Source organism: Pleurodeles waltl, chromosome 7, assembly GCF_031143425.1.
Source record: "Pleurodeles waltl isolate 20211129_DDA chromosome 7, aPleWal1.hap1.20221129, whole genome shotgun sequence".
Lineage (NCBI taxonomy): Eukaryota > Metazoa > Chordata > Amphibia > Caudata > Salamandridae > Pleurodeles > Pleurodeles waltl.
In genome coordinates, this window is record NC_090446.1 from 972,939,561 (window position 1) to 972,965,861 (window position 26,301).

Sequence of the window (26,301 nt, forward strand, 5' to 3'; positions counted from 1 at the left end):
CTTCAGTTCATTTGGTTAACAGGATACTGAAGTGATTTGAGACCCCGTGATGATGCTACCCACAAAATCACCCCACGGTGGTAATATTCACCGTTGAGGGTAGAGTACATGGTTGTGGGTATGTTGAGAAGAACCTCAGAGGGCCTGGAATGATATGGTATGAGGGTTCACATCTTTTCGTTATTAGTGTTTGGACAAAGGAAGCTGAGTGAACCTTAGAGACAGCTTCTTTCTCCCTCCTGCACTGGCTTCTATGCTCTTCATAGTGTGTTAAGTTGTTATAGCAGGGGAAGATAATGAGGTAGAATGTTTTTTCTGTAGGCTTTTAGGTTCATTTAGCAGCCAATGCTGAGGACTAAAGGTTTTCAAGCTCTTTTCTCTCCTTTGTCCTAGGGACTTGAGGACTATGGAACAGCACGATCAACAAGCAGGTAAGATCTTACTTTTGACTGTACTGAACATGAAACCTATATGTGTATGTGGCCTTGGTTAAATCATCCCCGTTACATGTATTTTTCTTTAGATTTAAATGGCTATATTTCGTTATGTGCTTTCTACCCCACATTGATGGAGGGCATGCCAGACATGGGCAGCAGTAACTTGCATGCTTTCATGTCTGTTGAGGTAGGGTTGTAAGTGTAGAGTGATATTTGGGTGTTCTGTCTGTTCTGCGCTGAGGTTTTAGTGGAGAAGCCTTTTAAACCACAGATTGAATTGCGCAAATGCTGAAAATGTTAGCACTTGTTTTTGAAAGATAAGCAATCTCTGGATTGTTGTCCTGTAAGGCTAGAGATACTAAAATATCAGAATATATTATGCCTGACTATTGCCTGTAGATCACCAAGGTTGGGCTCGTTCAGTTATATTTCTTGCAGTGCCAGTTCCTTCCTCTGCAGCCTGATTTGCCTTTTAAACATCCTTTTATTTCTAGAAAATACATTTCCTGGAGCCATTTCTCTGAATGTTAGCCAAGCTTTGACATAGTGTTTCTTTAACCTTCTTTCTGTAATTTTGATTTTTCCAGTGCTGGCATTTCCATAGAGTAACGTTGTCTGGTTAATGTATTGCCCCCTGTCAAGTGAGAGCCTGGCACTGGGTATAATTCACCATATGTAAATCTATGGATGCTGCCAACACGAAAGAAACACACTAACAAGTCAGTAACATATTTTTCTTACACTTGCTAGTTAGATGAAACCAATTTGAATACTTGTCATTGCTTGCTCAGGATTCTTATAAATTGCTCCTCAAATTGTTGTCCATTTGAAACACTTGGAGAGGTTTTGTTTTGATCCTGAAAGGCATTCAGACTGAGATCCAGGAGCGAAGGCAAACTCCAACTCTGATTTGAGATTCATCTGAAATAGCTATGTGGCTGCATATAAAAACAGTCGTCTAGCGGTCCTCCTTTGCAGTGACATACCTGCCTACCTGCGAATTCAGTAGTGGTTGCACCTAATGACTGGCTGTGACAATGATTGACTGCTGTGACCTAGCCAGAAAATCTGGTAGGCTACGTGACTGAATGGAGGTCCGCCACATTGGCTGCCATTTTCCTTTTATAGCACTAGGAGAGCCCCGTGTGTCTTTATGGTCCTGCAGAAAAGGGATACTGCATTGGCGGGGGAGAGTGGCGTTTTGTGTCTCTTGTCTTTTGTTTGTGAAAGCCCGCAAACAGCAGTTTGGCATATTCCTCTGCTTTTTATTTCACAGCGGCAATGCCACAATGATCTCCACTGTGTGAGGAAGAACTTCTCTGGGAACGGCACCTGTTCTTTTTCAAGAGCTTTCCTCGTCCCTTTCCTTCTGTCTTTTTGTTTTTTTTTGTTTTGTTTTGATCACCTGATCCCTTTGGACTGCTTTGAGTTTTCATTTTCCTTTTCTAATATTGTTGAGTCCATCAAGGAATCCCCTGCTGCTGTTACAAAAAAACTCTCCCTGATGCTTACCTTAGAGCCTTCGCTTTCAAAGCCCTTCAGAGCAGAAACTGCCAAACCGAGTTCTCCCTTCGAAGCAGCCTGGATACAGTTTACACGAAGTAGCAGGGAGAGCAGGTCTATTTTTTATTGTGCCTGTGGCTGTCAGAAAGATGCACTATCCCTTTTCTGAGGCGTTAAACAGGGACCGTAATAGGATGAAAGCACCAGGGTCTTGGGCGTTACGTACTGTTACATTAAGCTAACCTATTGTGACCTTGACAGTATTTTGTTTGTCCAGAGGGTTAGGAGTGCTGTGTTGCCCCACTTACCAGCATCTATGCTCTTTTCTGTAAAGCTACCACTTTGAATTCAGCCTTTGGTTGCACTAATGGATGCGGATGACTTGCATATCTGCGATTACACTGTCACCCTTTCTAGAACAACTGTGTAAATAGAATGTCCACTACAGGGGGAGGGAATCTTTTTCCCTACTATTTTTTAGTATACTTTGTCTTAAATATTGTTGCCTTGCTTTCAGTATTGCAATCTTGTAATGAGCAGGGGTGTTTTTATGTGTGAGCAAGGCTAATCCAAAGATATGTATTTCTAAATTAGACTGTTTGGGTGGGTCGGGGTGGGCTTTAGGGGAGGATGCTGAAAGGAAAGATGTCTTGTTTTTGGTGTACGAGACAGCTGTATGTATGTGTTTTCCTTTTCTTTTATTCTTCTAAATTCTGTTCATCTTCTTTGTATGTCTTGGAAACTTTAGAATCAAACACGGTGGGATTGGCGTTAATGGCTACCTCTATTGCTTCCTCACGCACTGAGGTCTGGGAAGTGGGAGGAAAAGGGGGCGACTACCCCAAGTGCTGACTGACTTTTAACCCTTACCGTTCCTGTGAGCGTTCGTCCGTGCCAATCTTTTGACACTACCTTTTTTCTGATGTGCAAAACCGTTGAAACTTGCCTCCGTCATGGGACAATGCTGGCAATATATACATATTTATATATATATTTATATGTACAGACTCTATATAAAAAGGCAACTGTTTTGTTACGTGAACAGAACATTGACAGATGTAATAGGAAAGTCACCTTTGATAATGTCGCAGCTTTGTATAGATTTTTAATCCGGGTATTTGCTTCTCAATGGATGAATGTAGAAGAATCTGTCTAAGTGCTGAGTGCACTTTTTTTCTAATGAGAAATGTGCCCTGTATTGAGCTGTTTGAATAAAGTTTTATTTATTGCATTGAGGTGGAAGTTGGTGTTATTTTCAGGTCTGAAGGTCCCATCTCCGAGTCCTAGAATCAGACAAGGGTGGGGAATGGCACTAGTGGGGTGTCATCACCCTCCTGATAGTTTTCCCAGTGCACCACACACTGATCTCATTCATGATTTGTCTGGGCAGTTGTCCTCACCCAATAACTGCACGTCTAAATACAGCACACCTTCCGTGTGGCCCGCTTCCATTTTGACATGATCAATTTCCTAGCCGAATGCTGCGGTATAATATTTTAGAATGTGTTTCGTTGACGGTGTATTGGCACTAAACGAAGGTCCAGGATGTGGGCCTATCCGAATGTGGCTTGCTGAAAAATCAGTACCATGCGGCATTTGAGTAGTGCACATTTTTCATCTTATTTCCGTGTACATGATAACATCAACAAACTGCATTTCTGTTTTCTCTACAGTGCTGATGCCGAATTTGCCAGATTTTGAGATGTATTGCTGCCTGGCATTAGTAAGTCGTTTATTCTAATGTGCTAAGGAACCTGCTTTCACCCTTTCTCCAGGCCAGGGTCTGTGCGGATGCAAGCCCGGAGCCGTTTCTGCAGATGTGCACAGTGCGGCTCTTGCTTTTTTCCCTAAGGACACCAAGATTATTTTTTAAAGAGTGCCTGTTTGGGAAGAACAATTTGGCAAAAAAAATGTAACTGTTTATAACCTGAAAAGATCTGGGGAAAAATATGTACAAATCAAAAATAGTGCTCATGACCTGTACTCTCTTCGATCCTCTGAGGAAAAATTATTTTACTAAAGCATCTCCACATCTGTAGGTTTGACCGAGACCTGTGAGTAGGAGGGAGAAACTATCTGCTCTGGTCTGGCCCTGCCAGCTTGGAATTGTTTGTCTGTGCTCGTGGACTCTTAAGGTAGTCTGCTTGCTAATTGTCCCTTCTATTTGTCGACTTCAGAACTCCCCATATGAGAATTGTTTGACAGCACGAGATTCCAAACGATACAGAGACAGTAATTTGCCGGTTCTGTAATCTGGATCTGAAAGGATAGTACAAGAACAACCTTAGTGTTTCATTTGGACAACATATAGGAATTGTGCAATAATCCCATATTCGTATTTTGAGGGTTTTATGCTGATATACTTAGTTCTTTAGTGTAAGTTGGAAAGCCTAGCGCAGACAAACAGTCTGACCGGCTTCTGGTTCAGACACATAGTTCTGTCTTATGACGACCATAACACAAACCTAAAAGCACAGGGTCATCCCAAGAGTCTGCTGGAGCTCAAAAGAGATTATTCCATGAGACTACTGCAGGTGCGGTCTCACAGTTTTGTTCTGGGAAGCTGACACCCACTTGCTGTTTGCAGGATGAGGTTGTAGCGTTTAGTTTCCTGCAGCAGTCTTCTTGAGTTGCGCCTGTATTAAATACTGGTTTGTGTTTATGGTTAACAATACATGGATGCCCTATTGTAATTCCAGTTTTGATGGAAAAATATGTGGGGCAGCCCTGTGTCAAGGGTAAGTCTTTGAGATCTGGCCACCTTTAAGCAAACACTAGGTGGATCAGGGCTGAATTAGAGGTCAAGCTTGACTTGTTCTCCTTCCCTAAGCGATGTGATTAGTCCATTGTACTGAAGTCCCATTCTGGAAGTCCAACTGGTGTCTGTAATAGGCTTTAAATCTGTGTTTAGGGCCTCACATGTATGCCTGAAACTAGAACCAGCCCATTGTGGTGTGGCACTGTACCACATCCTAAATATCTAGGGGATTTGGTAGAAGGTGCAAAATGCTCCTCAGTTGAATTAGAGACTTCACAAAAAAGAATGCAGTTGAATGCTTAACGGTTTTGAACTGTGTTCTGGCTACGAGATAACACGTCAAGACAGCAAGGTATGCCTGAACAACTCTCTATCCACATAGTCAAGTCTTAAGCATAGTCATGCTCAGCAGTGTTTGGATGCTTTAAGACTTCTTGATAATGGAAGAGCCGCACATGCCATCCTTTAGTCTCCTTAGGCTCACATTGCTTGAAACCACAATCTGTTCTTTTGGAGCACTAATCGGCACTTGATCACAAAATCTTTACTCATTGCTTCGGTGGACGTTTATCAATCTTTACTGTGTTTCTAAGTGGATTTTCTCTAAACATGTACTCCTATTTCAGCTTCACGCATGTTATCTATAACTGTGGGCAGTTGATTCCTCCTTTTTTCCTTCCTAGTTGATGGTGGCGGCCTCCCACCTCAACCCTCACTTCCCAGCAGCCCATCTTGGCACCCACGCTTAACTTTCCTCTAGGTGTATAGATCCTGCTTGGCTTGCACTGTCTGATCCACTAATCTGATAATTGTTTTATTTTGTGTTATTCCTTATGGTTGTAAACAAAGCACACATGCAGCGCAAATGTTTTAGCAATTTGTGACGTTTACTTGATGTAAGTGAGGTTCGTCTTTTCTGATTTATTTCTTCAAATATTAATGTGTTTTTTATAAACTTCTCAAGAGCCCAATACGCACATTATAGACCACAAACCACCAGCAACTTGGGAACTGGGTGGGAGGCAGTTTAGTAACAAAGATTCAATCTGTACAGAACGCCCCTTTCTATATGGCTGCTAGTGTGTCTGCTCACATTTCCCTGACTTCCTGGAAGATGTTTTCCTTATCGGACATCAAACTGTAAGAGACTTGAAATGTTAGGCAACAGACAGCTATACCTAAAACTACCCTGGGACCATTTGGAAAGCGCTTTTGTTCTCTTTTTTTATCAAGTTTGCTTGGCGTTTTTGGTTTGGGCAGTAGGGGAACCTCTTGGGAGATCTACCCTTCAGCTTCTCAGTAAGCTTTCGTGTTGACTTAGACTATCCCCTCCCCATTTACATGAAAGATCTGGTAAAAAAGAACCTAAGTAGCTTTCGACTCTTGACTGGCTGCTTCCTTTGAACTGCCACTTAGCTTGTTTTCCGGCTCTGAGCACCAAAAGAGACCTGCATAATAAAAGAGAACACCTAGGGGAAACTCCCACATTCCTAATTTTTTTAAAAAAAAGGTTCTGGAGGCACAGGGATTGTAGGTGTAAAGTCTGTTTTACAGTCTTTAGTAAACCAGCGGACAAGAATTTCTCAGTACAATCTTCCACATGGGTACTTGGCTCTGAAGGCTAGATGCCTCTAACTGCATTTGTTTGCTTCAGTTTCCTCCAGAAATATTTTTGCCTTCCTCTTTTACGAGCCTTGATGTCTTCATGTCCAGAACTGAACCGTTAGGTAATAAAATCAAAGAAGGTTCTTCTAGGTAAGGGAAAGTCCTGTTTAGCAACAGTTTTTTTTCCCTCCCCCTTCGTAGCACCCACCCTGATAAAAACTGCTCCACTTCCAAGCTAGTCCAGTCTCTATTCAAGACAGCCAGTTACTCAAATACTTCTAAGAGTAGGTAGTCTTTATTAAATCATGATGATCAAGAAGAGGGTTTTTTAAATGACAGTGTATTTAATTGAGCAGGCCACCAGGGCAGGTGACCTTTCTGTTGTCACTGACTGTATCAATAGGCGCACTGTGTTTGTAGCTTTGAAGAATCCTGCATCACATTGCTTCCATTTGATGCTTTAAACTGCAGATTCCTTGCCTCATTAATGTCTCTAGGGTGCCAGACTGGATCCTGAAACTCAAAAAGCTGTGCTCCTGTGTGCTGGTAAGTGGCATTGTGCGGCTCTGTGTTGACTCCCACAGAGACCAATTGAGCATCATATAAGCAGCACCCATGCACGCTGACATCAGTTCTTTTGTTTCCAAGGCTTCAGACGCGGATCTAGAGCACCATTATTTTTATTGAAATCTGAAGATATTTTTTTTTCCAACCATTTTTCCTCACAAATCTACAAGTGTGCAAGGGAACATGTCACCCATTACGACTAGAGTTTGAACCTTGGAGGGTCTGTCGCAAGTATGTCTGTGACAGACCCCCTCCCCCCTCCAAGGTGTGCCTCTGGTGTTTGCGTTCCCTGCACAACTCCAAGACCTGTGAGGAATGCACCCAAAGGAACCTGTAAGCCATCTGAAAGTGCTAGGTGAAGCTCTGTATGGCAACATTGAACATTCTATGCAGGTCCCATTCCTGTTAAAATTGAGAGAGCAGACTGTCTCCTACTTCCAAAGTCGTTCCTGCAATGGATCTTTGCTTCCAAAGTCTTGAAAGCCAAAGAAAAACACACAAGAAGTCCAAGTGGGAGTCAGGCCCTTTCCGCTACGCTCAATTACCAGGGAAGGCTGAAGAGGTTGCAGTGTTTCTCGATCTCGCTCCCACTGCATGGAGAAGCTGATTTCAACCCTGGTCCAAATGCACCCCTAATTTCCATATCTGCCAACAACATCTCAGCAGATCAAAACCTTTAGGGTAGCTATGCTGCACATCTTCAGCACACTTCCTGCTCCCTCTACCACACCTTTGGGCCCCAGAGATCCACAGGGGCCTCCAGTTAAGTTACCATTAAATCGATCTGTCACCAGCTCCATCAGGGACCTTTGAACCTGCTTCAGTTTCCACACTGGCATCTGTGACAACTTTGATTTCGGCACCATAATTTGTGCTGGCCTCATGGACTCCGGCACTGACAGCGTTGGAGATGGATCCAACTCCTAGATTAATTTTGTCTAGATGGAGGCCCCATCCCAACGTGTCATGGCCAGTGCTCAATTCTTCTGACTTAGACACAGTACTGTTACTGCACAATGACACTGAGACCAGACGCGGTCCGTCCTTTATGGCGGAGGGGCCACACCCCCCCCACCTTTTGCCCCTCATGAAGAGTGTCTGTCAGGCTGAACAAAGGTCAGCCTGACAGACACTCTTCATTTTCAGCTCAGACAGCCAGGAGTGAGACATGTGCGATTTGCGCAGACTCCTGGCTGCCTGAGCTGAACTTTGCTGGGCTGAGGAGGTCACAGCTCCTATGGGCTTGACCTCCTCGGCTCAGGAAAGGTGCCCCGAGGCCCTCTCCTGGGTGACCAGGAAAACGTCACCCATTGATTTAGACCTGGGCGCTTCAGGTTTAAGCCCTGATGCGCCCAGGGCGAGTGTCAATCAGTGACACTTCGTCACAGAGTGGGGTGAGGTCTGCTGTCTCACTGACCCCATCCCACTCTGTGACGAGGCTGGGACTGCTGCCTTCCCTCATTGGCTGACTTAAGGTCAGCCATTGCGGGAAGGCAGCAGTCCCAACCCTACTGGGACCTCGAAGGTAAGTGTGTGTGTGATGTTTTAAAATGAATTTTTGGTGCGTGTGTGCATGTTTGAATGTTATGAGTGTTTTTAATGGATGTGCGTGCGTGTGTGAAAGAATGTGTGTGATGTTTTTAAAATTAATGTTTGGTGCGTGCATGTTTGAATGGTATGAGTGTTAATGGATGTGCGTGCATGCGTGCGTGAAAGAATGAGTGTGTTTGAACTTTTAAAATGAATGTTTGGTGCGTGTGTACATGTTTGAATGTTCTGAGTGTTTTTAATGGATGTTCATGCGTGTGTGAAAGAATGTGTGTGATGTTTTGAAATTAATGTTTGGTGTTTGCGTGTTTGCATGGTATGAGTGTTAATGGATGTGCATGCGTGCGTGAAAGAATGAGTGAACTTTTTTTAAATGAATGTTTGGTGCGTGTGTGCATGTTTGAATGTTCTGAGTGTTTTTAATGGATGTGCGTGTGTGAAAGAGTGTGTGTGATGTTTTAAAATTAATGTTTGGTGTGTGCGTGTTTGAATAGTATGAGTGTTAATGGATGTGCGTGCATGCGTGCGTGAAAGAATGAGTGTGTTTGAACTTTTTAAAATGAATGTTTGGTGAGTGCATGTTTGAATGTGATGAGTGTTAATGGATGTGCGTGCATGCGTGTCTGTGTGTGAAAGAATGTGTGTGTGCGGTCCTCCCTGCCCGCCCTCCCTCCCCCTCCCTCCTAAAGCTGCCTGCTGCCACTGACTCAGACACTGTACCAACCTTTTGGCTCAGACTCCAACTAGAGTCTGCCATATGGAGACGCTAATCAGAATGATGGGGATGAGTTTGCTCAAACTTATGATGAGGAAAACTGGTATGTGGACCTCACCCAATATTGGGTTGATTTCCTCTCCTGGACCAACTACTGACAAAAGTACTTTCCTTGTCAGGTTAATCAGGAGACTGCTGAAGTTCATGACCTGCACCTCCCCACTATGGAGGTACAAACTATGGTCCTCAATGACGTCCTTCACTCTGACCACCAAACTTTTTCTGCTCTTTGACGAGGCCCTCACTGACACGCTGTTGTGCATTTGGGCTAAACCATGTTTTGACCCTACGGTCAGTCGCCAAGTCTGTGTCACCATAGACCAATTACAGGCGGCCCTGATTTTGTTTTTAATCCAGGAACCCTACCTTGAGAGTTCGATTTTGCAAGTGTCCACCAGTGCAGTGAATCCCAGTCCCTTTCAAACTAGCCCTCCAGATCGAGAGTCGAAATGTATAGAAAAGATTGGAAAGATAATGCTTTAATCGGCTGCCTTTTTTTGAGGTTGGTCCGTTCCAGCAGCCGTCTGGGTCACAACACCCGTGCACTCTGGGACATGGCTATGCAATCTTACCTGCAAACCCAGAACACTTATGGGCGTCCTTGGCCCAAACCATTCAGGATAGCCTGAATAAGGTCAAGTTTGTTATCCGGTCATGACTAAAAATAGGTCAGGCAGTTGGGACAAGTGTGGTGCTTTGGCCCACCAGTTGATGAGGTCCATGCATGAATGTCATTGAGGGGTCGTCAGGGGTCACATCTGTGACCCCTGGTGTTGTCTTTGCAACTCTTGGCATTGCCTTTGTTACCCTTGGCCTCAGAGGTGGCAAAATCGGTGCCATGAACACAGGGACTGCTCCACAGTCCTCACTTTTTGGTAATTTATTCTTTGTGCTAATAGTGAATAATGTTGTATTATTAACTAATAGTGCAGTATAAAAGGGATCACACTTTGCTGGAAAAGGAACGTTGGTAGTAGCTGTGATAAGTAAGAAGTGTTTTAAATGTATGTTGTTTGCTTTGGGGATGAGAGTTTTTTGTGAGAGAGCATGTGTGCAAGTCCAAGTGAGTTAATCATTGACAGGTAGTGAGTGAGATTAATAATGAATACTGCTGAGTAAATGAGAGAGACTAAGAATGAATTAAGGAGGTGTAAGAATCTGAGTGAGAATGAATGAATGAGTGAGAATTATTATGAGTGAGTGAGTGTTACAGTATGATGTGATGCTTGCAAGTTTATTGTTGGATCTTGGCACATTGAAAGTAATTATAGTTTTATAGAGACACCCTGGGCAAAATACTGGCAATTGCATCCTTAAGGCAATATCCAGGCCATATGGGGACAGGGCATGTCTCAGTTCCCTGCCCCTCCAGCGGCAGTCTAAAAAAAACACTGTGTCCGAAGTAGCACACAGTCACCCTATGGGAGGCAGGGTCCATCACATCCTCCAAGGTTGGCAGAGCATCCTATTCAACAAATGGGTGCTTCAAATCATCCAATGGGTCTATTGCATACCATTCCTTTTTTGACCTGCTGCACCAGTCAGCTGCATCAGAGCAACTTTCAGAGGATCACCTGTCCATTTTGCATTAGGAGATAGACTACCTTGTCTGAAGGAGCCATAGAAGTAGCTCCTGGCCTGCGAAGTAGGGACTGGATGTTAGTATTGCTACTTTCTTATGGCGAAGAAGGACCAACGTTCATCCTATTATGTATCTTCATCCTCTCAGCATTTTTTGTGAACGGACACATTCAAGATGCTAATGATATCCCAGGTTCCATCTGCCCTGGCTAGAGTAAAGTTGATGTTGGCTTTGGACCTGCAGTGCACCTATCCCTATCCTGAAGTTGCCTCATTCCCTTTTGGCCTCACCAGTACCCCTCAGGTGTTCACAAATGTGTTGGCGATACTTGCTATCTATCTTTGGAGGTACGATGTACCAGTCCCCCGTTTCCCCCCCCCCCCCCCCCCCCCCCCCCCCCCCCCCCCCACCCCCCACCTCAAAAATTGGTGGATGAAAGCAGGTTTGCAGCCGTCAGTTGTTGACCACCTCCAGATGACGGCAAACCTCCTCACATCACTGGTGTTCACAAACCTGCCATAGCCAGGCCTCACTCCTTTGAAGAGGCTTCCTTTCACCAAAATAATCCTGGAATCATTGTGCTTTAGGGCCTTCCCCTCTGGACTGACTAGTACAGGACATTCAGGCTATGATCCCAGTGTTTCAGCCTGTGTTCTGGGTCTCAGCTAGGATAGCTCTGGCCTACAAGCCTTGTGTGTCCTACCACAGCCATACCAGAAGGCACATGTTACCTCTGTAGTGGGATCTGAAGTCTGATTTGGCTGAGCACTAGGGGAACCTGTCTGAAAAAAGATTTCAGTCTCCAAATTTCAGAGGAGACGCCAAGAGATCTGCAGTTGTGGGTGCTCAACCTCAATTGGATCAGCAGCACTCCCATTTTCCTACCCCTCCCGGAGGTGACAGTGGTGAAGGACGCATTTTAGCAGGGCTCCCAGAGGCCATTTGGGTGAGGTGGAATTCGAAGGACTCGTCTTCCATGGTGACCCGCCTCCCTATCAGTTTGCTGGAGTTGTGGTTGAACCACTTGCTTTCCTGCAACTATCAAAGGGAGGCTGATGCAGGTTCTCACAGACAGTGCCACTGCCATGTCTTACTGCAACAAGTAAGGTCCTGTAAATAAGGGATCTGAGGCCATACAAGCTGTGCTGTGCCTAAAAAAAAAAGTGTTTTATTGTTTCTCCAATTGTTTAGGGTGGTGTCAGTTGCACTCTAGCTGAGTGTGGGACATGTTACTTCTCAAGGTTACAGTTATCTAGGATATAGAGTGCTAGTCTTTTGTTAATTCAGGATTATTTCTTCAAATAGCAAATTTACCTCTCTACATCCTAGATGGGGTGTTGTCCTGTGTCAGGAGGATGTTTGCCTCTGGATCGGGATGTGTCATCCAGCTGTCTCCCAGGTTGCATACCATCTGGCAGGATCTTTGATTGCCAGGGTGGACAGACTCAGCTGACAACACATAGCAGATCACAAATGGCAGCTGCTCCTTGAGGTGGCTTGGGGTCTTCCAGCAGTGCGAGAATCCTGGACTAGTCTCTTCACCACTGAACAGAGAATGTGCGATCACAACACTTTTACATTTTGGAGTTCCCAAAAAGGCTATCCCTCTAAGCTGCATTCCAACTAGAGTGGAGGACAGTAACACTGGTCTCCACTATGCCTACTTGGAAACTCTTGGTGCTCTAACTCAGCGATAAACACATACAAATTCATCAATATGTTAACACTACACATCTCTCCTTGAAAGTCTCAGACTTTCCAACTCTCATTGTGCTGCCATGTGACACATGGTTTCAGCACTCAACAAATTCACCCTGTGAAGAGGAGCTATTACATGGCGAGCAGTAAGATGAGCTGGGAACCACGGCATAGAGAGGGCTTCAAGCTCATGAGTGGGTACCGTGCAGCACAGGAGACCATTTCGGATTTAAACACCTCCCCAGGACTTCTTAGGTGACTTTAAAGGAGTTTGGTTTTCCTATGGGGAAGGTTAGTGTTGGCTGCTCTGTCAGTGCCTGGAGGGGTGCATAGAGGCAGATCCTGCCCTCTCCCCAGGGACCGCCTTTTAAAGTAACCATTCTCTCCTTCCCTTGCACCATCATGTGATGGAAATTATTACAATGCTAGTAGGTCTGAAATCTCTACCACTCTAGATTTACAACTCTTGAAGCACTGCTTGCACCTAATTCAGAGATGTATGTCCTGAACCCGCTTTACACAAAACATCACCAAAATCAAATTTCTTTTCTCCAACAGCATTAAGCAGCAACTAGGCCAGTCGTGGATCAAGGACATGAACTTGGACAAATTCAGATCCCAACTTTCCGCCAACGCCATGTTACTTGAATTCACCCTTGATACTGATCTCAGTCTCAGGGATCACATTGCCTAGAAAATCAAGGTGGCTTGGTACCAGCTCTCTACTAAACAAAGCCAAACTGTTCCACTAGAAAGCAACTGCACAACCGTCTTCCTTTCACATCCGGATGATGACTATGCTCTGTTCTCACACTTGGATTCCACTTTGGCCTTTCTTTAGGGCAGCCTCTGTGCCGTATCATGCCTTATTAAGGACCTAAAAAATATGAGCCCTTCACTCTTGACATAATGGAACTCCACTAGTTCTCCTTGTCTGTCCGTACCACCATCAAGGCCAAATGTATCATCTATAAAGTCATCAAGATCAGCATTCCCGTCCTTCTGGCTGACAAGCTTACCATCTCCAATTGTTCTTGACCCTTCCACAGCAAATAAAACATCAGATGCCAATGAAGAAGTATACGATAGATGGAAAACTCATGTTGGCTAGTTTTTTCAATGTTTCCAGGTTCTAGAAAGACATCCCTGTATCCGTCAGGACCACCCATACCAATGTTCTTAACTTAGCAAAGAGCTGAAAAGATTTTTTTAGCAAAGAGCTTAAAAGATGCTTCTAAGTAGCAGTATTGTGTGCATAATAGATCATCCAACGCACGTCTCCGACCCTAGTACCAAACACAAGATTCAATTCAGATGTATCTGTGCCTTCGGCCCTTTATAACCTTAACTCTGTGTTCGTGTTAGACAAACCCCACATACATACATAATTACATACCTATGTATGGCCTAATTCGGCATACATTGCAGCTGAGAGAAGGCAAGTTAACCGGGCTTGTACCGCCCATTCAGCGAGGCTCCCGTCATTGCTTCTGTGCCCTTCCGATGTTTGCACGTTTCTGTTGCTTCTGCTGTCGGCCTCATAGGCCGTGGGTGTTAAGCTCTTCACTGACCACGAGGATGCATTGTAAATAATCAGCATCAGTTGTCCTGCTTTGAATCTTTTTTTGGTTCATTTGCATTGAAAGGGTGAACAAGGTGATCCAGGCGAGGAGTGTGTGTGTGTGTGTGGGGTGGAGGGGGTGGGGGGAGAGGGATGGTATAAACTGCCAGAAAGATGTAGGATATCTTGAACTGCAGTTGTCCCTCAGTGGAATTACACTGTTTTCCCACAGTCTATCCGGGGCCTTTCTGATTTACTGGACAGATGCCTGAATAAGAAATACATTTGTGTATTTTGGCAAGTAAACTTCAAATAACATAATCTGGGGTGCTTCATAAAAAACATAAATACATGGTTAACAAGCATTGGCAAAGCCAGAAGGTCTAGGTTTTTATGTGTTAGCTCATGTCACACTGGCATATTCGAGCGAGAGACCCAGGTGAGCGCCACCAGGATCGGGACACAGAGGACCATCTGTTGTATCTGTACTTAAACGCATTGTGTGAGCCTGAGAATGTCGTTACCTTCCTGAGTTTGTTTTATCTGTTAAAATAGGAGGACGCAGGTAACTACCGCACTCCTACAATTGAAACCCTTTATGGAAAGAGCAACACACATACATGTAGCGTCTTTTGTGAGCTAAGGTGTAAAAACAGACTATAGACAGTTAAGCTAGTTCATGCTTCTTTTCACTGCTGCTATAAACGAAACCACAAACTTTGGTGTAATTTCTGTGTACGTAGTCTCAAGCACTAAACCAGAGTGCAGTAGGCAGGATTGAGAGCAAGAGTAGGAGGTCAAGGGGCGCGGCAAGAAGAGAATGTATTGTTAGTTTCTTACATAGAATCATAAGGGCTACAAAGCCCAAAGGTGAAACTGTTGCCCTATATCGACTGTTGATTGGGTGCATGCCATAGACTGAATTGCTGTTTGCTACTTGTATAATATTCAGAATACTTGTCCATCCCACGTATTAGAAGTATTGTGGAGTGTGCCCTGATCACACGGCAATCCAGCACTTTGTCAGTTGTATTAGAAAAAGAGGGCCTGGCAGGGTTTGAAGAGTAGTGTAAAACTGGAGAATATTGACTCATGGCATGGAATCAGTTCACACCTACATGGAACTCCAGAAGTTGTTGCTATATTGTGCTGCTTGTGACTCTAGCAACCAAGACATACGATAGCAGATGCACACTCAAATTAGAAATGTATTGTTTAATTTTACTGAATGTAGTATTACTGAGCAGTGCTATAAACATACAAAAAATACAGATGGAACAACAGACTGCACTGCAGTTGCAAATGGCCGGCGTTAAAAAAAGGAAAAAGGGTAAGGAAAAACTCAAAAGTTTTCATCAACAAGCATTTAAAAAAATTATATTGTGATGTTGTTATGCATCCTTATTTGGAAGGTGGCAGTTCTCCTTTTTATCTGGTTTATAGCACAATGATTGAGAGCATAGCAGGGAGACATTCTAGGATTCCATGGAACATTTCATGGGACAGATGAGGAGCAAAAATAGTTTGTGGAATTGTTTCAAATTTCAGAAGCGTCACCCAATTCTTAAAGCTGATCCACATTTCTTGTATGAACCTATACAAACCCTTTAATGATCCATAATAGATGAATGCAGAAAGATCTAGCCCAAGGGTAGATAACATCATTTAAGTCCGTTTTTGGAAGACACTCTGCTAGCGTATCAAAGTCTTTCCACTTGATTTAGGAAATGAGAGAGACATGCAAATATAATGGAAATAAAGTGAATTACTGAAAGATCCCATCATTGAAGAAAAAATAGAATAAATCAATGAGAATATCAATCTCTGTGCCAGCAGTCAATGTTCAAACAGATCTGTTTTGGATGCCCATAAGTAGCTATTATGCATAAATTGGATACATTTTAATGTACCCCTGACACAACCATGACAAAGCACAGACAGCACACTCTCAGCTGCATAAACAGAAATCAGACTATATATTAGTAGAGATTAAAACATAACTGGTATGCAACATTCAAAAATGTGTGTGTAACTATCAGCACTTCCTGTGGTCAAGTTGAAATCAGTCCATTTGCAACTGGAGGTTTCCATGATACTTTTCTTTTCAATAGAGAGTATCCTTGGTTGCAGGATTGAGTGGGGTCTACTTTCTCAGAAGGTGGGAGTGAAGGCTGCCCTAAAACAACAAGAAAGATCATTTATATAGTATGCACTACCTGACTAGGTCTCTTGGCTCTCTTCTTACTCCTGCGTGAATGTTCATTACCTTGATGTAGTGCACTGAAAATTGTTGGCTCTATGGGGAGGCTCCTCATCGAGCTCAAAGCTTTCGCTGGTGAATTAAGGATGGGTGGTGTGAGCCTCATTGGAATTAAAGACCTCAATAGTAAATTGTGCTTTGACTTCATACAGCAGTGATGCTTCCTTTCTTAAATGCTTTAAGAGTTGAATGTCTTGACATCGGCCGGGAACAGGCGTGGTGGTGAAGCCACCATTTTCTCAGAGCCCATAGTTGTGTGATAGACCCCACAGCACGTTTGCTGAGTTGAGATCAGTTAAGTCATTTGTGTTTGCAGAACATAGTAAGTTTAGCTCAGAAGCAAATATGTATGTCTTTGATTTTTTGTGACAAATGTCAGTCCTCAACTGTTGGTGGCTGAACGGAACGCCACTCAAACTGCTCTTTCATGATTTATTTCTTCTACTGATGGTCACTTATGAATGGAGACCTGCGCAGTAACTGACAAAAGCAGACAGTTTAATGGCCTCCTGTGATAAAAGTGGAATTTAGAAGTAGATAATCTCCAATGTCAATAAAACTAAATTATTTCAAGAGGAATGGATTCTCCACTGAAAATTAAGCCTCTGAAAGCAGAATGTCTTGGGGGGAGGGGGGTGGGTGGGTGCTGGCTTATCAGATAATAACTGCTTACATACCTCTGCTGTGCATTCTGGGAATGTTCAGCTTCCGGAGTCCTTTGCATGTCAGTGCAATAGTTCACACATATGAAAACCTATGTCAAGCAACACATTATCTCTGTTTTACATTCAAGTGTACTTTTTGGTGCATAAATTTGACTTTGGTTTTGAGGCGGAAAACGTTTCCCTGGCACGTCTTCCAAACATAAGAGTAGGTGTGTCTGAGATCCAGCATATAGATGTTCAATTCATGAATTCAAATAAAATAGTCATGGTCGTTTACGAGGATGACACATAAGTACATTTTCTTTCTATGAAAATAAATAAAGTTGTAAGACTGGATTCCAGTGAAGTGAAAATATTTCAAAGGTTTTATTCTTACCAAACAGATTTATGATTCGGTATTAGTGCTAGATAAACCAATAATCTAGATAAACTTATATTATCTGATAACATATCCATGACCATTGCATCCCTGTTATCAAAGAACCTTGGCCCTTACTGGTTTGAAGCCAGATGTTATAATGCGTCAATTGGGGCTAAGACTACTTGCAAATATTTCTATCTAGTAAAGTTAGAATGCCAGCAATAATGGTAGCTCAAAAGTCCTAACCGACTGCTTGGCATGTTGGCCCATTGCCTTCCTGAATGTGGCTTAAATGCCACGAATTACACCAAGATTTGGGTCATGGAGTCTTGGGGATGCAGTGCTGAAATCAGAACTTCACGACCAAGCAAGATTTATTAAAGGTTAGGAATATTTTATAATGCACTATCCTTAGTCTAGTATATATGCCATACAAAAGCCAACAACAAAGTCTTCCTTTGCTGGACACACAGGAGGTCCTCAACATAGTTGACTTGATCTTCATAGGATAGCTTCAAGGTACTGGTGGCATAGTATTGTTTGTGTTTGCTCGAAATAAATCGCCAAAGCCAGGAGTAAAGTGAACTGGGAATTCATTGACACCACTGACAGCTAGTGAAGTGTTCCATACCTTTGTTATTGTCCTCCGCATTGCTTCACCCCAATTATCCTCCTACCAGTGGTAACATTTTATGTGAAAAGAGTCCCATGGACAGAGTGCATAAAAACTAAGAAAGCAGGAAACCGGGCCAATATGAAATGCAGATGGCACACATTTTGTGAAAGTTCATTACCACCAGCAGGGACCTAAACTGAGACTTTTAGTACATTTATTTTAAAATGACTATGAAAAGTGGAACTTAATTGAATCCAAATAATTGAGGTCTGTCTACTTACGTGAACAAGGCATGCCCGTGGTGTTTCAGTTACAGCAAATACCCTTTCTCTGCAAACAATCAATTGTCAATTCATTTTATGCACCTCAGAAGGATGATAGCCTTTTACCAATCTGGATTTATGCCGTTATACACGCTTGGTCATGTTGGTTGGCAGGTAATCACACTTCAAAGGAAATATCTTTGGCCTTATTGGCACTCTGTGGACAGCAATTTTGCATGCCTCTGAATATCAACAGGACAGACCATTCTGCCATCCACTTCTATGTATACCTGCCACTCCCTCCTACCCAAACACACACAAAAGGATACTCAAAGCTTGTAAAGATGAACCCATCCTTCTGGAACTTCCCTTCAAATACTCTTCACAGTGCCTGAGAACAGCATCGGATTTCAGTCTAGACATCAATACACTTCTACAGGGAAAACAACAGGACAATGCACATGACGCCAGGTACCTTTGGCCCGTCAGAACCCTTATCTGTGAGAGCCGGAACTACAGCAAACGTACCTTTGCTTGGCAAGAACAAAGTGCAGGCAGACATTGTTATAATGTGATCGGACTTTCTTGAAACAACTATGTACTACCTGCAGGCACAAGTTTTAGGGTCAAATACTACCTACTGGCAGACTGAAGTCACGACTGATCTGTAGATCTAAATGTTGTTATAGGAACAATGTAGAACCCACCAATCTCCGTCCCTATGAACAATGCCAAATATGTCCAAGACTGCGCTGACGGTAAAGAGGCAAAGGTGGGGCTAAGGAGTAGGCATATGAGAGAAGGCACACAAAGACGATGTAGGTTTGTAGTCAGGTTTGTAGACACAGAGCTTGTGTTGTCAGATGGCAGTTCTCTCTGATTTTCTGCAGTCTCTCACAAGTGACAGCTTTTTTTATACCAAAATGAATACAAGACTACTGTTACTCTCGGGTATTGCATTAATTTAAATCACCCTGCATTTTATTTTTTTATTTACATGTATTTCACGTTAATGGTAACTTTATACTGGAAATAAAACTTGAACAAGATTTATACTAGGAACCGATGGACTGCGAAAAATATTTAGCTTATCAGTGGCATTGTACCTTTGTATCTTTATCTTGCTAGAGCCAAAAGAAGCAAGAGGCTGCTCTTGTTTCCATGCCTTATATCAGTTGTTAATGCTCTGGAAACTGAGACAGCAGTCAGAAACAAAGGTTCAGCCTGGAACTGCTTATAACAATGTTGAGGCTCAAGAGACCGCTGTAGCACAACTTTGGGTGTGCAATAGAATCCTATTAAATAAGTGCAGAGGACAATGCTGGAGCTCAAAAGGAGTCCATATTTGAAAAAAACGCAATATCCCTCTCTCCCTAGATATCACTAACATGAGGACTCTGCAGATCGTTTTTGGGGAGGTTGAATAATTTCAGGGATGCAAGGAAAGTCGTTAAGGTAACACTGCAGAAGGAATTTCAAGGAGTGCCACAACCGAAAACTTGTGGAAATATATTCTTGACTGAAGAGCCATCAACACAGTTGAAGAACTGAGCTCAAGGTGAGGAAGGCAGGTGACATGCAGAGTCTGAGAGTATTTCTCTCATCAGCATGTAAAAAAGCCAATCACCTGACCAGGTCCTCGGTGTGACTTTTATTGACTGCTCGAGTCCTGCAGTTCATAGACGAATCCACTTTACTAGTGACCCAAACAGCTGGGCAGCACACATGTCAGCCATAATCCTTGGTGGCACAGCTCCTGTCACGCCAATGTGGACAACATCCTGAGTGGTAGTACCCTGAGCAGGAGGGTGGAAGGGGCAGCTAGTATTGCTCAGGACCTGCTATGGGTGGGACTGGGGACAAGCAAGTGTGACAAGCCCTGCCATCTAGTGCAGGAATGCCCTCAACAAAGGATACTTTTCAGGTACTAGTTAGACTCCACACTTGAGAAGTGATTCTCCATCAGCAACTTCAAGGGCAAGATGGAGATCTACAGCACAACCATTCCCAAGTCAGTCCCGCCAACAGATGGACCATACTCCACACCCTTCCCACAGAAGACTTAAAAAGCCTAGTGCATTCCATGAAGGCCTAGTCATATTAGTAAAGTATCATCCCATCATCCACCATGAAGCAAATTTATTTCAAAATATGAACACCACTATTGAATGTTATCAACATCTCCTTTATGCAAAGTGCCTTTCTGGATGTTCAAGACTGGAGAGATGTTACTTTTTCAATATGTAAAACCTGGACCCTAATGACTTTCTAAACTACTGGCATCGCAAGTAAAATCATTTACAAGGCTGTTGTAATTGGGCTCCATAGAAAGATCAAATGACACACCTTCCTGCATGGTTACCAGTCTGGGTTTGGGCCATGTTGCTGCATGGACGCAAGACACATTAAAGAGGTTGATGCTGTTCTGGTTAAATGATGGAGACTCCTTTCTTCTTGTCCTCTTTATCCTCATTGCTGCCTTTGATAGCGTTGATCATGAAGCTTTGCCTGTACACCCTTTCATCCAAATGGGGTTCAGCAGCATTCTGTGGGGTTTTGAATAATATAAAAAACAAAGCTCATTTGGTAAGAAAAGACTCCTACTTGTCAAAACCATCCACCACAACATGTGGTGGCCCTCAAGGATCCATTCACTCACTGCTAATCTTCAGCCTGCCCATTGAGTACATGGGAGTTTTACTGACTGACCAAAGCTTATTCATTGGCCTGTATGCAGATTACTCAGTCAGTCAAAAATGTATATGTATTTGAGCCAGATCAGCTCTTACAACAGTAAAACAAACAATCTGTACTAACACAGCGATAAGACATTAATTAGACATTCTGCAGCAGTAAAAAAAAAAACACGGCATAGGCAATACAGAACATAAATAACATCATACCAGACAAAAGCAGACAATACAGAATAGTTTAAGACCATAAAACTCAATCTATAAATACATAATCATGGTGCAAAATCATTAAAAATCTCACCAGCACACAGTTTACATTCAGGAATTTCATATGCAATAAAAAACTGTAAGCTGCCATTCTCGTCCTTATGTTATACCCCTAATGGATTAGCGTAAAGGGTCTGGAGGCCTATTCTAAATTTCAACATTACATTCCACCGTTGAGGACTTAGAAGTTTGAATAAATACAAAAAGTTAGCGTATAATTCCCAGGATTCACGTTTCCGAACTGGAGAGCTCTGTACGCGAATAACACAGATCCCTTCCTCTTGGGGCTTGAAAGCCTAACTCACCGCATTCATTTTTTTTTTAGTAGAGAAGGAGTAGTCACAATGCCACTTTTTAGGCTTGCGCATGCGTTTCACTTGTGAGACGCTTTAGGAGTTAGAAAATGGCTCGGAGCCCCGTCCATGTCACGTCAGTGTCTTTCATTGGTTCGTGGGCTTGCCTTTCAAAATCTGCTTGCTTTCATTAGCGGAAGGCATGCATACGTCATGCCTTTTCTGGTGGTTAGCCCTCCTCGAGCGCAGTGACCAAGTACTGAAAACATGCGAGGCTCGCTGTTTCCCGTCAGGTTTGTGGACTACTTTTTACTCTTAAAGCAATAACTCACTGCACCAAAGTCAAGCAGTTGACAGTCACTGCTGAAAATTGCCAATTATCTTTGTCACTCTTATTTCCTCTGTTTAGCATCCATTCCCCTATTCTTTTCTTAACTCTACTTATAGTTCAAAACGTTCTACACCGCTCAGGCCCTGATGACAAGGAGAGGTGCTATTTAGTTTACCTGATAAATAATGATACCATGGAGTACGTTATTTATCAGGTGCGATGAATAGCACCTATGATTGGTGTATGAGGAATAACATGCAGATTTTGGTGCTTAACACCAAAATCTGCATGCTACGGTAAATGCTGTGTGCTTTTCCCCTGATACATTTTGGCAGGTTTGACCTGCCAAACTTTAAGGAGCTTTGAGGTACTTAACGCATCCAATAATTACAAGATACATTAAATACCTTTTAATTGTAATTCCAACCTATGCGTAAACAGTGGTTTACGCACAGGTCAGAATACAACGACCACATCATAATCAGTCCCTAAGTGTTAAAAGATAATGATTATTTCAGAGTGAAATTCCCCGATGTTTTTATTTTTTTTATCTTAATGTTTGTTAACACTCTTTTTATACTTGTCTTGGGTTTATCAATACAAACTATTAATGCAGTGATGCAAGCTTTCTGCCCCTACTTCAGATGAATGCATGACTGACAGTTTTATAGGTAGGAGTGTATCAAGCCCTGATAAAGTTCACTTACCAAGCTGGGCACCAAGAACAGCCGAAATATGTTTGCAAACAGATAGATAGTTTTTTTATTTTTTGTTTGTTTTTTTTATTTTATTTTTTATTTCAGATATACATATACAAAATAAAACAAAAATTATACCTAAGTAGCATTAATCCATAACAATTGATTTTTCTTTGGCTGGCGATATCACGGTAACCTTGCTATATGCCTTGATTCAGCGAAACATTGATTCAAGTCTCTGTCCAAATTGTAATCATGCTATCACCAAGGTTTCAGTCATCTTGTAAAGGTTATACATTATTATTGTTTATTAACAAGCAATATTTACAATGGGTTCCAGCTTTCCTAGTTCATTACTTTCTACTCCTCTAAGTACTGCCATATAGCTGTGAACCTTTTTATACTCCCAACACGTTTTGAGTATGCCTTCTCATATTTCTTAGTTTCTTAGCATTTTAGTTCACCAGTTCTGCATGGTAGGAATTGTTTGAGTCTGCCATAACTGAAGTATTAATGGTCGAGCTACTGCAAAAGCTATTGCTATAAAATATTGCTGATGTTTTACTTACTGATGTGTTTCTCAGAACCTCTAAACAGAGCTAGGCTTGGATCTACCTCAGTCCTAGAATTAGAGCTGCGATTTATTACCTTCTCTACTTCCCAACAGAAATTTGTTAATTTGGGACAATCAAAAAAAAAAAACACGCAACCAGTTTCCCCGGCCCCCCTGATGGCAGCGAAAGCATTGATCGGAAACTGCCGGAAACATTTTATGTATCTTTTCAGAAGTGTAATAAGCCATCCACCTGGAAAGAAAATACATTCTTTTATAGTTAGCTGCCCTCAAAGATTTATAAACCATTTCTGAAATAATTTTCCACTTCTCATTAGAAATTACACATTGTGTTGTTCTGAAAATATGATCACTGAATTCTGTAATTGTCGAGGCGGTCGATCAACTTTTAATCTATATCAGTTCCCCGTACCAAGTACTTTACATCTGATTAAAGCCATCCATGTCGGGTGTTCTTGGGTATTTTCCCGTGGTATATTAGCACTAAGAAAATGGGAGATCTGAAAAAAGCTCAAAAAGAGTCTAGTTGCCGTGTCCCAATCGATGTATCCATTTCTTAGAATGAAATCCCCCATCTCTTTAAACCCTTTGCTATTCCACTGGGCTATCACCGTTTCTGGAAAGTGTAGACCACAATATTTACATTCCTGTAGTTGTAGATAAATATAACACGTTGGTATTTGATGTGTTTTGCTTAGGATCTCTAGTCTTTTACTAAAACGATGAATATGTTTTTTTTGGGAAGTTTCATAGTTTTAATGAATGCTGGGAGACTTATTGCTGATTCTGCGATCATTCTAGTAACCAAAAAGTTTTCCATAATTCCTCTGATGGCCAAATGTTGTGCCAGTATATCCTGCAATGTGGCCTGAAAGTAAACTTGAAAATTAGGGAGTGCCAGGCCCCCTTGGTTACTATTCAGCTGAATAACTGAAATCCTTACACGTGGGGTTTTCTTACTTCATATAAAGCTTCGTATCATAGAATCCAGTTCACGGAAATAAGAGCTATTCTTATCAGTGCATTATTGAATTAAAAAAAAGAAAAAGCAGGAGAATTGACATATTGATTAAGGAGACTCTCCCTGTCATAGTCAACAGTAGAACTCTACATCTGTCTAAAAGTGCTTGTACTTTTTCAAGCATCCTAACATAATTAAGGTTAAACAAATGACCATAATCCTTTGTGACATAAATTCCCAAATACCTAATAGGTTCAAATGAATTAGCTTGCTGATGCAAAGCATACGGAAGAGTCTCTGTTCCTGCGTTAAATAGAAGAACATCCGTTTTATTTTCATTAATCTTGTATCCCCCCTTTTTGAGTGAACTCATTAATCTCATCCAGTACTCTTTGGACATTGTTGATCTCTGGTTTTAATTATAAAATGATGTCATCAGCAAAGAGCTTAATTTTGGGCATATCTGCTACAGGTGGCATGATTTCCTTCGAACTCCGTATTATCTGGGTGAGAGGCTCAATAAAAAAAGGCAAAAGGTATAGGGGAGAGAGGGCCTCCCTGTTTAGTACCTCCTTTAATCTGAATTGTGCCTCTAACCTTTGAGTTAACAATTCTGGCCTGAGCACCCTGATACAGCTGCCTTATCATTGAAGTAAATTGCGAAGGAAAACCAAATTTAGTTAGGCTGTATACCAAGGCTCCCCAATTGACTAGTTCGAAGGCTTTCTCTGCATCTAGCATTATCATTACTGCAGGGATTATGTTGACCGAGAAGTACTCGATTGCCTGTATCAAAATGTTTGTATTGGATGTCATCATCCTGCTAGCTACAAAACCGTTCTGATCCTTATGTATTAATTGTTGCGCAACTGGTGTGATCCTGATAGCCCAGACCTTTGTTAAACATTTATAGTCCGCATTTAGCAGACTAATTGGACGATATGCATCAGTTTTCAGTGGATTTGTATCTATTTTCAAAAAACTGACTATTGTTGATCTTTTTAACGCTGAGGGTATTTCCGCTCCCTTGAGTATTGCATTACATAATTCTGTCAAAAATGGTACAAGCTCTACACAGAAAGTTTTATAACATTCGATTGGAAAGCGATCACCACCTCAACCTTTTGCACTTGGCATTCTCTGGATAGCTTCCTTAATATCTGATGACGTAATCTTCTGTGCAATATCGTTTTGAACCTTAACCGGGATTTTAGGTAATGTGATAGGCTTCTAATACTGATCTAATTGTGAAAGTGAAACTGCATAGTCTATCTCATATATTCTAGAATAATGTGCCATAAATACTCAAGCTATTTCCATGTCCTCATTAACGATTGTCCAAGCCAAGTGTTTACCTATCTGTTGACTCTCTTCATAAACCTGCTTCTTATAAGTCCTTGAGCTAGTTACTTCTTCAAAGATAAAAAAAAATCTTTAAGCTTAGCCCTCGTTTGATTGAGATTATTCCTTGACGCTTCCTGCTCTCCTGTATTCATACTCATCTGTCACCTTATCTATTGACATCTGAAGTTTTTTAATTTGATGCTCTCGTTGTTGTGTCTGTGGTACGTTAAAAGAAATAATTTGGCCCCTGGCTGTAGATTTAAATGCGTCCCATACATAAAACAGAGATGCAGAATTCCGATTGAGCTGGGAAAACTTCTGTATGAATTTACTCATGTCTGTGACCCACTGCTGATTAGCAAGCAAAGATCTATCGATCTGGCTCTCTTTGCTAGCCGCCTCCGGTTCTGTCGTCGCCATAACCGCTGAATGATCGGAAAAAGCATTTGCCCAACTATACAAAGCTACCTTCTTCAATGAGCAAGATATTTTTAAAAAATCTACCCGGGAGGCAGTTTTGTAATGATGTGAAAAGCAAGTATACTAATTGGCTACAGGGTGTTCTTCTCGCCAGGGGTCTATTACCTGAAAATCATTTTTTATTATATTCAAAAGTCTTTTAGTTTTAGGTTTTAGTTACCTTTTCGCCCAATTAGAGGTATCTAATATTATATCTTGAATGTAATTAAAGTCCCCTCCAATAATCAAAAGGCCAGTGGCACTCATTGCTATTATAAAGTTGCATTAATGACTCTACTTCATCCATAACTGGCCCGTAGTAGTTAACCAGGTTAACTTGAACTCCTGATTGTAAGACTTTAAGCCAGATCCACCTCCCCTTAGGGTCTCTAATAACGTCTTTTATGATGCAGTCAACATGGTTACTGAGACATATTGCCATGCCTCTGACTGCCAACCCAGACGAAGGGAATAAGGCTGCT

General features: G+C 42.2%; 1 protein-coding gene across 3 annotated transcripts in view; it reads left to right on the forward strand.

Annotated features, from left to right (window-relative positions):
- Positions 1 to 26,301, forward strand: part of BAIAP2 (BAR/IMD domain containing adaptor protein 2) — a 260,008-nt gene that overhangs the window by 216,230 nt on the left and 17,477 nt on the right. The window contains exons 13-14 of one of the 3 annotated variants that reach the window (XM_069199737.1): positions 394 to 431; positions 1,714 to 3,175. In XM_069199737.1, the coding sequence (XP_069055838.1) occupies positions 394 to 431; positions 1,714 to 1,744 (69 nt within the window). In that variant the 3' untranslated portion in view covers positions 1,745 to 3,175. Of the gene's footprint in view, positions 1 to 393; positions 432 to 1,713; positions 3,176 to 3,613; positions 3,664 to 26,301 lie in introns of those variants that run through there. The other 2 variants (XM_069199738.1, XM_069199739.1) reach the window with 2 other exon arrangements.